This window comes from Prinia subflava, chromosome 17, assembly GCF_021018805.1.
Source record: "Prinia subflava isolate CZ2003 ecotype Zambia chromosome 17, Cam_Psub_1.2, whole genome shotgun sequence".
NCBI lineage: Eukaryota > Metazoa > Chordata > Aves > Passeriformes > Cisticolidae > Prinia > Prinia subflava.
This window is the reverse complement of record NC_086263.1, coordinates 1,987,278-2,001,149: the sequence shown is the minus strand read 5'-3', so window position 1 is coordinate 2,001,149 and position 13,872 is coordinate 1,987,278. Positions and strand designations below refer to the sequence as shown.

The 13,872-nt window shown below is 57.0% G+C and overlaps 1 protein-coding gene across 4 annotated transcripts in view; it reads left to right on the top strand.

Annotated features, from left to right (window-relative positions):
* The window catches only part of DNAAF8 (dynein axonemal assembly factor 8), a 96,714-nt gene extending 84,574 nt beyond the window's left edge, over positions 1 to 12,140 (top strand). For 3 of the 4 annotated variants that reach the window (XM_063414794.1, XM_063414791.1, XM_063414792.1), the window contains 2 exons: positions 859 to 928; positions 4,117 to 12,139. In XM_063414794.1, the coding sequence (XP_063270864.1) occupies positions 859 to 928; positions 4,117 to 4,194 (148 nt within the window). In that variant the 3' untranslated portion in view covers positions 4,195 to 12,139. Of the gene's footprint in view, positions 1 to 858; positions 929 to 4,116 lie in introns of all 4 variants that reach the window. The other variant, XM_063414793.1, reaches the window with a different exon arrangement.
* The last annotated feature ends 1,732 nt before the right edge of the window (positions 12,141 to 13,872 follow it).

Genomic DNA, 13,872 nt, shown 5'->3' with positions numbered 1-13,872 from the left:
GTCTGCCTGCCTTTGAACGAGGTGCTGCAATCAGGGCAGAAGCCAAGTGCTGAGGAACTTAGCTGGATGTTTTTCTCTCTGATGAAACATTCTTACCAAGTGTTAATTGCTGCTAGCAGGGAGCGATGTTATCCCTATAGGAAACTCATCCCGGGGAGCTTTGGAGGGGAAGGAGGTGTAGAAATTAAAAAGAAAAAGAGAGAGAGAAAAAAAATGAACACATGGGGTGTAAAATCTCGGAGCTGTTGAAAAACCAGTGAAGGGAAAACTGTTGCCAAGCACAATACCTGGATATGGGGGCAGGGAGCAGGGAGTGGTTTCCAAAGCCTCGGGAGAGTTTTCAAGCCTGAGGCTCCGAGTGTGCACGGAGTCCGTTTAAAAGGCACTTCTGAAGTTGGTGCCTTGCCTCTCAATTCCTCTGGAATACATCTTGTGGTCAGGTCGTGTGTGGCTTGAGGAGGGCCCGAGCAAAAGCAGGACTGGTGAGGCAGTGCCTGCTGCTCCAGGCAGTTTAGGAAACCCTGGGATTGGGGGAAAACACCCAGATTATGTCAGTGGAGAAAAAGGCCCTTGGTCAGAGGGAAGTACCCACATTTATGTGCATTTCCCACTGGCCCAGAGCCCCCATTATGCAACTGGACATGGCTGTTTGTTTGAAGGGTTGTATTTAAATAGTGTGAAGCCATTTACACAAAGCTTTGCAAAACCCGGGATTTAGCTGTGTAAAGAGGAGCAGTAACAGATGCCTGTGGCTGGAGCTGCTGGCACAGAGCTCGGGCCTCCCCAGAGCTGGGTCATCTCCATCCCTCCCAGCTGACACGGCAAACTAACCCTGCTTCCCTTGCTCTTTGCCCCCAGTGCCTGCTGGCAGAACCAGTTGGTCCAGGACGCTGCAGAACATCTCCTGTATCCCCAAAATGAGAAACAGGCAAGTGGAGAAGTTTATGGTATGGATAAGTGTTCTTTCTATCCCTGTGATGAAGGAAACTTGTTAATATTGGTTGAAATTTCAAAGAAAATGAGAACTTCTCTGAGTCAGAGGTGACAGCCCCAAGCCTTGGCTCAGGCTGAGAGCCCAGAACATGGGGAAGGTGGGACCAAAATCCTGTCAAACTGTCTCCCACATTACAGTGGTGACACAGTTTTGGATCAAAACATTTGGAGATATTGATAAAGGTTCTGTATTTTCCACAGAAATTCTGTTACTTTTTGTGAAAAATCAACACTGAGAAAAATATCATGGAATGGTGGAATGGTTGGGGTTGCAAAGGACCTTAAAGCCCATCCAGTGCCACCCCTGCCATGGGCAGGGACACCTTCCACTGTCCCAGGCTGCTCCAAGCCCTGTCCAGCCTGGCCTTGGACACTGCCAGGGATCCAGGGGCAGCCACAGCTGCTCTGGGCACCCTGTGCCAGGGCCTGCCCACCCTCCCAGGGAGGATTTCAAGTGTCCGTGATATTTGTCAAAAATAGTGGCAGGAAATGTTCATTCAGCCCTATGGCCAAGCTGGCACAGGTCCTGTGTTCTGAAAGTTGTATTTCAGAAGCCCAAATCCAAGTGGAAGAGGAGGAATGAAGCCATTAGCCATTCCAGGGATGGTCTAGCTGAATATTTTCTCAGTAATTCCTCCCAAGAAAGGAAACGCTGAGCTCCAGACATGTGGGCAGCTAATGGGAATAAACTGCATAAATACATTCAAAATTTGGGCTGTAATCATCAGAATTTAGTTCAAAACAAATGAGAGGTTTGGATAGAGGAGGCAGAGCCTGAGGAGTTGGGATCAGATGTAAAGTGCTGGTGGAGGTGTCCCTGCCCATGCCAGGGGAGTGGAGTGACATGAGCTTCAAGGTCCCTTCCAGCCCAAACCATTCTGTGATTCTGTGATAAAAGACTTGTGGAGAGTGAGAAATGATAGCAAGTGGACAAACCTCTCCTCTGGATCCCTTTTTATTCCCAATAAAAGCCCAGCAGGAGAGCGAGATGTGTTTGTAACCTCATCCAACACATCAGAGCTGCTGCCTTCAAGCACCAGTGCTCTAAGGATTGAGCCTTAAAAGCCACCGAGCCCCCTTTGAAGTGTGCATTCCTGCTTTTAACACGGACAAAACTGCCCCAGCTTCCCGGAGTGGCCGAGCTGCCGTTTCCAGGCGCGTCCCGAGGGCGCAGTGGGATCCCCGGCGCTGCAGTGCCTGGGCAGCGCTGCCTGCGCGGCTCTGCGGAGCTGCAGGGCTGTCACAGCCCAGCGCTGCCTGCTGCCAGGGTGCCAGGCTGTTGCCAAGGAATGTGACAGGGCAGCAAGTCCAGGCTGTCTCCTGATTTGCTTTGAAAGGACATTACATCTCTGTGCCTGACATAAAATCCCTTCTGCTTCCCGGTGCTGGGGAACGAGCCTATCAGGGAGAGGCTTAGAGGGCTTTTTGTGCTAGAGAGGAGAAAAAGCAAATATGCTCAGCCCTTCTCCTGCTTCTGGCAGCCTGGGATGCGCAATCTAATCCCTCTGGAAGCAGGGGCTGCTCGCAGGAGCTTGGAGTTTGGAGCAGGAACGCAGTCCTGGGACAGCAGCACGTCCTCCCCGGGGGTGCAGACAGCACAGCAGCAGCTCCTGTTGGTTTTCCAATGGGTCTTTTCCTCCCAGGTTCAGGGTAGGTTCAGAATCAGAGTGAGATCTGAGGAGCAAACACACCGGGGAATCTGTTCCTCAAAGGATGGCCCCAGGAATGATGTTTGAGCCTCTGATCTCCTGCTAATGAGTTTATGAAATGTCAGCCAGGCTTTGCAGGGCAAAGCTAATGAGCAACAACACGATATCAGGCAAAGTTCAGGAGGGTTAAGTGAACATGGGTTTCAAATCCTCATGGTCTGAGCAGAGCTGCAGCCTTTCCTGAGCCATGGAAGTGAAATGGAATATCATCCTCACTCCCAGTGTGATTTGGGATTAGGCAATAGGATGAGGAACCAGTTTTCCAAATGTGGCCTGGTGCAGTGCTGACATCTGTGCCTGGGCTGGTTGTGTGCCTCTGCCTGCTTCTGCTGCTTTCCTGGAGCACCTTCACCCGCCCTGGGTGAAACAGCTGCCTCAGGAGCAGACAAATCCAGGCTTTGAGATTCCTTGTTCTCCCCAGTGACCCTGCAGGTGCCAGGCACACTCAGCACTGCTCACATTTGGAAGTGACAGAGCCGTGGTTCGTTGGTGCCACCACTGGGGCGGGTGACCTCCACAGGGGTGTCCCAGATGTTCCCACAGCTGCTCCATGCCCAAACTGGGATGTCTCCAGTGATAAGGAGTGGTCAGGGAGTGCTGTGCTCAGCCTGGGGACAGGGATGTCCTGGGGCTGGACACTTCCCCTCACCTGCAGCAGTGACTGTGGCTGGGATGGCACTGTGAGGACCAAGTGGCTGTCCCTCGGTGACACCACTGACCTGCCACCATCAGCCATCAGAGCAGCAGGGTGACACAGTCTCTGTCCCTCAGTAAGAGCCCATGGGAAGCAGTCCAGCCTCTCCTGGCAGCTCCAATCCCTCCACTCTGCCTGCAGACACCTGAAACATGGAACTGGAGCAGAGCAACACAGGAAACACCTCCCAGCCCCTCCTGGCATGATCCTCTGCCCCTGAGCAGCAGAGACTGAATAAAAGAGACTAGAAAGCTGTGAGGAGAGGCAGGGCAGGCAGGAGGGCCCGAGGGCAATGTGGGGTGGGAAGCAGCACAGCATCCCCAGTGCTTTGGGGCCGTGGTGCTCATTAGCACAGCCAGGATTGCAGACAGGGCTGCAGCCCTTGGCACCACATTGGCCTCTCCAGCTCAGAAACAGCTGTGCCAGGGCTGCTCCAGGGCTGGGCTTGGGAAGGACAGGCAGGGCAGCCAGGGAGGGAGGAGATTTCCCACTCAGCACCTTGCTTGGTGTTGCTTTTCTTCAGTTCTTTGGAAATATAATCCCTGAGCATCACAAGGAGCAGGGGTTCCCTGCTGTGGGACACTCACAGCCGCTCTGTGCTGGGATTAATCCAGCCTGGGAAACAGCCTCTGCACCAGAAACCTACCTCTGGAAAAAAGTTTCCTTGCCACCCACAGAACTCACAGCTCTCCTCCAACCCTTTCCTTGTTTTCTCCCCAGGCCCAGGAGCTGCTCTGCTGCCTTTTTGACTCGCTGACATCAGAGAGCATCTACCGAATTGAATGTGAGCATTCCTAGCAGAGATGGGCACTGTGGAGATGGACACACAGGCACAGCCAGCTCTAAGAGCACTGTTTGTTTGGAATTAAAACAGAGTCACAAGTGTGGCATTAGCATAGCTCAGAGAAATGAATGTGGTGGAGGAAGGCTCAGCTCCCCAAAACAAACCTCTCTGAACTGTGGCCGTGCTTCCCAGTGGAGTCCATCCAGAGACAATCTGCTTGTGTCCATGGAGCAAGGCTTGGAGCACTCCTCTGGCTGGGAAAACCTCGCGGAGCAAACACAGGGCCAGGTGCTCACTGCTGTCTCTCAGGTGCCTGGGGGCTCCATCTCCCCCAGGCCTCACAGACTTCATGAAAAGACTCCTCTTGCTGCTGCTCCTGTGTTCTTTGAACCAAAGACAATCCCACAGCAAGTGAAATGGAAATAGGCAGAGGGAAAGCTGGATCCCTGGAGGTTCAGTACGCCAGGCTGAGCTGTTCAATAGATTAAAAGCTGGACAGCTCAATGTTCACCTGCCTCAGCTCCAGCACCCTGGCATGGGCTGTGCCAGCCCCATCCTGCTCCCTCCACGGGCACACGGCCCTGCCTCCTCTTCCTCCTCCTCCAGCAGCTGCTGATCTATGATCCTTTCTAGGAGCCTGGAGGAATGGAGGCTGGTGTTAGTACAAAGGCCCTCAGCCTTCCTGGGACCCACTGGGGTCTTTTTCCTTTAGGAAAGGCTCTTCTCAGCCCAGGAGGCCTCCTGTTCCCACCTGCCCTGCTGAGGCAAAGACTGAGACTTAGACTCCGCCCTGGTGCAGCCTCACCTCGGCTCTGGGGCAGTTGTGGGTGCCACAATATCAGAAGGATCTGAAGCTGTTGGGAGTGTCCAAAGGAGGGACACGGGCATGGGGAAGGGTCTGAGGAGCAGCTGAGGGTGCTTGGATTGTTCAGCTGGAGAAGAGACTGAGGGCAGAGCTCAGCAGGGGCTGCAGCTCTGATCTGTGGGACAGGGAATGGCAGGAGTTGGGCCAAGGCAGGGTCAGGCTGGATATCAGGGAAAGGCTCATTCCCCAGAGGTGCTGGCACTGCCCAGGCTCCCCAGGGAATGGGCACAGCCCCGAGGCTGCCAGAGCTCCAGGAGTGTTTGGACAGCGCTGCCAGGGATGCTCAGAGTGGGATTGTTGGGGGGATCTGTGCAGGGACAGGGGTTGGATCCAGGATCCTTTTGGGTGCCTTCCAACTCAGGACATTGTGTCATTCTGTGCATGCTTCTAGCTCCAGCCATGGCAGTAGTGGCAGGGACAGTCCCTGTGAGTGTCCCAGAGGTGAGGACAGAGCAGTGTGGCCAGCCCAGCTCTGGGTGCTGTGGGCACGTGAGCCCCTTCTTTGCACAGTCTTTCCCTCCAGAAGAGCCTGGGGTGAGCCCTCCTCCTTCCCAGCTCACACAAACTGTGAGAACGTGACACCTGTGAGCTCTGTCCCTTTGCAGATGAGATGAAAGTGCCCAGTGAGTCCCAGAGCTGTGAGAGGTCTGGCTCTGCAAGCTCTGCATCCCCAGCAGGGACCAGTCCTAACACAGCCCCTGCCCTTCTCTAAACCTGGAAACAGCCTGAAGAGATTGTCATAGCCAGCTGAGTGTGACAGTGACCTGGCCTGACCTCACACAGCATTTCAGTGTCAGAGTCACAGAAACCCAGACTGCTTTGTGTTGGAAGAAACCTTAAAGCTCACCCAGTGCCACCCCTGCCATGGGCAGGGACACCTCCCACTATCCACCTCCCATACCCTGTCCAGCCTTGGAAGTTTTTCCCAGCCTCTGCTCCCAGCACTGTTCTGCCTACATGGGCTCTTTGGGCTTTGTGGTAGGCCCAGCTATCTCCAGGAAGGAGCTGGAGAGGGAAGCAGGCAGCTGCCCTGCTCCCTGGGGAGGACGAGGACCTTGGAGTCAGCGTGCTGGAGGAGCCTGCTCTGCTCCTGCAGCTAAGTAGGCCATTTCCTGCACTCCAGGCGCATTTCTGTCATGCTTGTAAGCCCTGTACAGCTTTGAAACAAATGAAAATTAAAAGGATCCACCCCCAGCACTGGGGGAATTTGATCTGGAAAAGGAATGGAATAAAGACAGCAGCTGAGGAAGCAGCCCTGTGGAGCTGCACGTGAGGAGAGGGGACACGGGGCCAGCAGCAGCCCTGACCCTGCTAGCCTGGTGACACAAGGGTCACAGAGCCCTGTCCCTCCCACCTGGGCCCTCAGGGCTGAGGGACTGAGGTCACAGGGAGCTGGACACCGTGAGGGGATGCTCTGCTGAGTGCCAGCAGTCAGCCTGGGGAGGGGACGTCCCAGTGGGACACCCCCAGCCCATCCGGGCTTGGCAGGAGCACTCCCACTCTTTGATTTTATTAATTCTATGAATTAATGAATTGGTTGAGACCAATTAGTTCATACAATTAATTAATAAACCCAGAGAATTATGAATGGTTTGGGTGTGAAAGGACCTTGAAGCCCATCCCATCCCCTGCCATGGGCAGGGACACCTTCCACTACCCCAAGCTGCTCCAAGCCCCGTCCAGCCTGGCCTTGGACACTGCCAGGGATCCAGGGACAGCCACAGCTGCTCTGGGCACCCTGTGCCAGGGCCTGCCCACCCTCTAAGTAAAGATTAATTCACTGTGTAACAAACCAGGGCCTGGCACAAAACACATCCCATTTCCCATCCCCTCCCACACTTCCCTGCTGAGGTTTGAGCTCTGTGAGCCTCCATGCACCAGCAAGCAAAGCCCCGTGCCTCAGTTTCCCACCGAGGAAATGGAGGTGACAGCTCTGCCACATCCCCCAGGCACAGCAGCAACCTCCCAAAAATGGGGCAGCACCCAGATACCTCTGAGCAAGGATCTGCTGCTGTGCCTTGGATTCCTATTTTAAAGCCCAGCTAATTAATCTCAGCGTAACAAACTCGCACACCCTGCGCAGAGCAGGGGAAAGCATCATCCTCTGGTATTTCCAAAATGCCAGCATTCCAGAAATAACCCTGCCAGCCTTTTCTCCTAGAGAATACCCCACTTGTCTCTGGAGAAGTGACAACGAGGAACACCACGACCCACCGGGAATCAATCCCATCATCATCTGGCCGTCAGCTCCGGCTCCATCAATGGGAGCTGCAGCTCTTGCTCCGTTTTTCCCTGGAAACTGCCACAAGGCAGGCAGGATTAGCTAATCAGAGCTGAGGAGCAAATTAATGATTGAAAGAACCAGGAGAAAGGCAGATTTGATCCGAGATTGCCAGCTTTGCAGCTGGCTCCTACTTGCAAACAATTCATTTAGATTATGAAAGCAAGAAATTGAGTACAAAACCCCCTAGATTGTTTGCTTCCTGGAGAAAGAAAAGAAAAGAAATGGAATTTAGATTAAAAATTATGCAGAATAGTATTAAATCCCCACCCTCTTGTGCCTCCCCTCTTGCTGGAAAACCAGAGCTAATCAGAATTTTACATTGTTCTGCTGCCAGTGTCAGAGCTGCCTCAATGGAGGAGAGATAAAATACAAAAGGTGGCATTTGCTGTTAACTCCTTAGGCTCCTGCCATGGCAAAAATGGGAACGCAGTGCCTGGTGCCAAAATCCCCTTTTCCCAGCCTGATCAGCTCCCTATAGGGGCAGGTGCTGGGGGCAGAGCAGCTCCCCACGCCCTGCACAGCTCCTGCTGTGCCCTGGTGTGGGCACGTTGTGTTTATTCACACACCTGGGAGTTCTCAGGTGAGCCCCGTGTCCCTCCCTGGGAAGGACTGGTGTCCCCAGGGGTGTGCAGGTGCTGGATGCTCTTCCCTATCGAGGGCAGAGCCTCACTCCCGCTGTAGCTTTGTAGCTCCTGTGCCAAGGCAGATTTAACTAATTACCACCCTGGTAATTCCTGCCTGGCTGTCCCCAGCAGCAGTGGGACACTGAGACCCCGAGGGGGATCCGAGGGGACCATGTCACTGCTGTTAGCAGCCTGAGCAGGGCAGGGCAGGGCTGAGCTGCAGGGAGCTGCAGGAGCAGCTCATCCCCACCGGGCACAGCCTGGCCAGACTGTGCCAGGTGGGGTGCCCAGGTGCCCTTCCCTGGGTGGCTGTGCCAGGGTCAGCACCCAGCCACTGCTGGGGGAGCTGGGCCAGCTCTGCTGAGCCTCTGCAGCCACCAGTGCACCACATGGGCTGCTCAGCCCTTTCAGCCTGGACAAACTGGCTATTTCACCCCAAAAATGTTTCTGCTTCAGCCCTGTGCACACGAGCCCTGCTGAGCCCTGGGAATGTCCCATGTCACCACTCAGAGCCACCAGCCTGGGAATTACTGCACAGCCAGCAGGATTTGCTGCTCTCCCAGCAAGCTCAAAATTGGGCACTTGGGTTCCATCTCCTGAGGTCCATGGCTGGCTCAGGAAGCAGGAGCAGCTGAAGGACCTGCTGGAGCTGTCCTTGGATCATCCATGCTCACCAAACGTGATAATCTTGTGCCACGCACCTCCCATGCCCACACAGATCTGCCTTCCTCTGGCTAACAGAGCCAAAAGCACCTCTCATGGCCAAGAGCCACTGCTGATCTCCAGGGAGAGCTCAGAGCCCCTGCCAGGGCCTAAAGGGGCTCCAAGAGAGCTGGAGAGGGACTGGGGACAAGGGATGGAGGGACAGGACACAGGGAATGGCTTCCCACTGCCAGAGGGCAGGGATGGATGGGAGATTGGGAAGGAATTGTTCCCTGGGTGGGTGGGCAGGCCCTGGCACAGGGTGCCCAGAGCAGCTGTGGCTGCCCCTGGATCCCTGGCAGTGTCCAAGGCCAGGCTGGACAGGGCTTGGAGCAGCCTGGGATGGTGGAAGGTGTCCCTGTCCTGGCAGGGGATTTGGGTGATATTTAAGGTTCCTTCAGACCCAACCCAGCTCTCATCCCATGACTGTGGTAGGACAGGGGAGGTGGTTGGTCCTTGCCTGCCTCTTCCTGGGGTGGGATCAGGACCTGGGCTGCAGTCCCAGTTCTGTCCCATGGGGCAGGCAGTGGCCCTTCCCCAACCCTTTATCTCCCCCTTCCCAGGGCACCATGTCCAGGCCTGTGGCAGCAGGAGCCGGTGATTAATTGCTCCTTGGCAATCGCCCCTGGCAGGGCCGGAGGAGCACAAAGGGCGCTTTGTGTGCAGGCTGATAAACGGGCCGGGATGAGTCACCCGCGGGTAATTAAACCAGGGAGCAGCGGTGCTCAGCCAGGAATGCGGCACAGGAGGAACTGGAGCCTCCAACTGGGTCACGCAGGAGACCGGGGCTGGCAGTGCCTTGTCCGGGCCCACCTGGCCCTGGCACGGCCACGGCCCAGAGCAACACCACAGCCCGTCCCCAGGAGTGACCAGTTTGATCCAGTAAACCAAGGCAGAAGCTCTGCCAGGACAGTTTCACACAGTGTGGGGTAAACTGGGGCTGCTGGGCCTACAAAAACTCCTGGGGAACTGAGGGGCTGTAAGGTCCATCTCCCTCCCTCCCTCCCTCCATGCATCCACAGCTGGATGTGGGGATATTTGAGCCCCAGCTGGGGCTCTGCTGAGCTCCTGGCCCTGTCCTGGGGCTGTGCTTGGCTGCTGTGCCAGGTGGGCCCCTGCAGTCTCCTCCTTGCACACCTGTGGGATGCTGGCCATTTTCTGGCCATCAGGAGCCTCCTGACATCTTTGTGCACTTTCAGAGATGATTTTGAAGATGAAAATTTGTGTCCAGCAAGATCACCAAGATGCTGCAGCTGCTCAGATCCCCAGGTGGCTCCAGTTTGTTTGTGACTGGTTTGCCCAAGACAGTGGTGAGGGGCCTGGAGCCTCTCCTGTGAGGAAAGGCTGAGGGAGCTGGGGCTGTTCAGCCCTGGGTGTCCCTGTGTGCAGGGAGGGGCAGAGCAGGGGGACCAAGCAGTGGTCAGGAGCTGATCCCTGCAGTTCTGTTTGGACATGGAATCACTGGGGATGGAAAAGACCTCCGAGATCAGTGAGGCCAACCTCTGACATTCCCACTAAATCATCAACATGAGGAAGAACTCACTCCCCTACAGTGACTGAGCACTGGCCCAGGCTGCCCAGAGAGGCTGGGTCTCCTTCCTGGAGATGCTCCAGAGCCATCTGGACACCACCCTGAGCAACATCCTCAGGGCCTGCTGGAGCAGTGTGGGATCAGATGAGCTCCAGTGGTCTCTTCCTCGCTGAGCTATTCTGGATTCTGTGATCTGGATGCTGTGATGGACCGGCTGACACCTGAGAGACTTGGAGTGACAGAGGGAAGCAGGGAGTAGGGTGAGCTGGAATGTCCCTGCTCCTCTGCCTCAGCTGGCCACTGTTCCTCAGCTGGCAGCCACTGCTTGGACACTGGAGAGTGCTTTTGGCCTGTGCCTGGCAGGATCTCGTGGGGCTCTGGAGCCTGTGACACCCACCAGCTGCAATCCCACATCTGAGGGGTGACTCTGGCTCTGGGGCTCCTTTCCAGAGCTCTGGCAGAAGACCCTGAGCTGGTGGTGGCTGATTCCCTCTCACAGCAGCTGGCCAGTGAGGGCTGTGGAGCAGCAGGAGCAGGGGCTCCCAGGAGTGGTGGGAAAGCTGGGTGGTGACTCGGAGCTGGATGCCTCGTCCTGCAGGGAGGTCACTCTGAGACAAACGGGACTGCTGGGCTGGCCCCCAGGCCTGGCCTTCCCCAGGATCCAGCCTCCCTGGGAAGCCTGGAAGCCACGATGGTGTTCAGCTCCTGACAGAGAGTCCTGGGCTGCTTCAACCCTGCTACCAGCCCAAGTGCCCTGGGGTCCTGCAGAGCTGCTCCTTCCCTCACAGGGGGATATCCAAACACATGGAGGTGATTGAGGTGCTATGGAACAAACTAAAGACCCCTGAGAACTCCTGACCACTGAACCACCACAGTCCATCCATCCTGAGCTGCTGAGCTCCCACACAGCCACAGCCAGAGTCAATGTCCAGCCCGGAGCCACAGCCAGCACAGCTCCAAATATTGGAGTCCCCCTGGCCCTGAAGCCAAGCCAGTTGTCTGGGCAGCCTGGAGGGCAGCCAGCCAGCCCTGGCACTCACCAGTTATCCTGGCCAGCCTTGTGGGGCAGGCATGACCCAGGAGCTCTGCAGAGCCAGCCATGCTCAGAGGGGACTTTGGAACTGCACCTTGGTCCTTGGGAAAGGCTCCTGGCACTGCTCCTCAAACCAGACCTGTCCCTTGAGTGGCTGCAGAGGTGCCACAAACTGGAGCGAGGCCAGCAGAGGCTGAGGGAGCTGGACCTTCCTCTGGCTGGAGGTGATGGAGGGAATCTAAATCCCTGTCTAGAATTATCAGATCTGGGAGCAGCTTTAGCCAGGGAGGTGCTGATGGGCTCCTGTCCAGGAAGGTGGGGCAGGGACCCCAGGAAAGGGACCCCAGGTCGGCTGCAGGGTTTGCCCACTCCAGATGGTCCCAGTTACCACCCCCTACTTTGTGACTGGGGATAGCTCCACTCCGGGGCACATCTGGCCTTCCCTGAGAAACTGGCCTTGCTTCATTGTGGCTCCAGCCCTGGGGCACTCAGGTGTCCCAAATTCCTCTGCCTGCCTTCGTGCCAGGGCTGAATGGGGGAAACGCTTGTAAATCCCCGTGTCCTGAAGCAGTGGGAGGGGTGAGGTCGTGCCCTAAGCTCACCTGCAGCCTTTCCCCTAAAATTCCCTTCCCCTGCGGTGTCTTCAGGTCTAAAAGGTGATTAACAGCCCCTTTCAGCACGTTCCAGCCGTGTTCTGGATGCCTTTAAGCTCCCGGGGTGTTACACGTGGCTTACAAGTTGGGCTCCATTAGCGCTCGATTCGCTGTTTATTAAAACCTCGATTAATCTTGTATTAATGCTCTTCAAATGCGACTTCTGTGGAGGTGCAGCAGCCTCTGAGACAGGAGCTAAGCTTCTCCCCAGCCCTGTGCCACTGCTGTCAGCTAGGAATTAGCTCGGGATCTCTCCAGACTCAGAGCTGAGAGGTTGGGAGGCTGCAGAGAGCAAGAGCCACCCGTGAGGATGCTCCGATTAATGGGGGTAACACCAGCCCAGAGACAGCCCTGGCTCTGCTGCCCCCAAATCTGGGGCAATGGGGGAGCAGGGTCTGTGATCTGGGAGCCCACTGCCCATTCTGTCCCCCCCAGAGAAGACAGGAAGATACGGGGGCAGCCTGGAGGATGCTCTCCTTGCCAGGACCCCACAAATTCAGAGCAGGTGGAAGGAAAAAGCAGAAATCTCTCTCTGAAAAGCAGAAATCTCTCCTGCCCCTGCCCTGGCAGCTGTGTGGCTCTGGGAGGGCTGTGCAGGATGAGGAGCGTGCCCAGCCCTCAGAGCCAGCAGGAATTGCCCCTCGTGCTCCTCCGTGGCTTTGGGATGCTGCCTGTGCCTGATCCAGAGCCGTGTCCAGGCGAGGCGGTGATGGGATGGAGATTTCCCATCCCTGCCAAGCTGGGATGCTGCAGTTGTCATGGCAACGTGGGAGGCCTGCGAGCTGGAGCCCATAGCCCATCCCTCCGGGGGGTGGGGGGTGTTCAGGGCTGGGGGTGCTCCCCAGACCCCCCCACCGGACCCTGGGACCGCCCCGCACCCCCAAACTGCCACCAACCCCCTCCTCCCAAAGCTGACACCCCCACCCATCCTTCAGCCAAAAGACCCTGCTGAAGACAGTGCCTTTTCCATGGGGAAAAAACACCTTTGGGTGAAAAATCGTGTCCAAAGGCGTTGTGGGGAGCACAGGGCCAGGTGGGAGATGCCGGCAGAGATTCCCGCGGCAGCTCCCTGCTTCCCTCTGCCCCGGCTGGCTGGGGCTGGAGCGAGGGCAGCCAGGGCCTGGCAGGCTCTGCCCATGAGCTGTTCCCTGCGGGATGCTCACAGGGCTCTTTCCAGCGGGCACGGATGTGCTGGGAGCTGGGGTCGGGCTGGAGGTGCAGCCAGCTCTGCTCACCCTCCTCCCAGAGGTGCTGGGTCGTCACACAAGGTGACCTCTCCCTCCAAGCCTTCCCACGCGGCACAGGCTGGGATTGTCCCCACCTCGGGACAGTTTTTGCTGTCTCCAGCAGCTCGTTCCTGCCGGGGCCCTCAGCCACTGCCAGGCCTTGACTGACAGCTGTCCATCATCCCCGGCAGCTGGAGTGGCAGACAGCAGTGGGTCCCCACGGGAAGGACAGGCAGGGACGAGCCCGAGCTGCGTCCCCTCCGAGCCCAAGCTGCGTCCCCTCCGAGCCCAAGCTGCGTCCCCTCCGTGGGCAGTCTGCTGCCACCAGAAAGGGCATCGGGATGTCCCCGTGCCCGCTCCCACTCCTGCCGCATCCCGCATTCCCGCATCCTGGCATTCCCGCATTCCCACATTCCCACATTCCCGCATCCCTGCATTCCCGCATTCCCACATTTCCTCATCCCCTCATTCCCGCTCGGGCGCCCGCCCGGTCCCGCCGGGGCGCCGGGTGGCACATGAGTCACACTTCCTCCAAACGCCCATTCCAGCGCGGTGCCGCCGCTATTTTTGGAAGTTCTTGAAAGCGGATCAGCCCGAGGAGCGCAGGGAGTGGATGCTCCCCACGCCGGGCTGGCGTCCCCCCGTGTCCCCAAGCGGGCTGGGGAAGCCCCCGGCAGCCCGGACCCTGCGCTCCCCTCCCGCTCGGGATGCGTGGGAACTCCCTCCTCATCCCACGGCCCCTCCTGAGTCAGCAGCGAGCTGAAGCACCATCCTA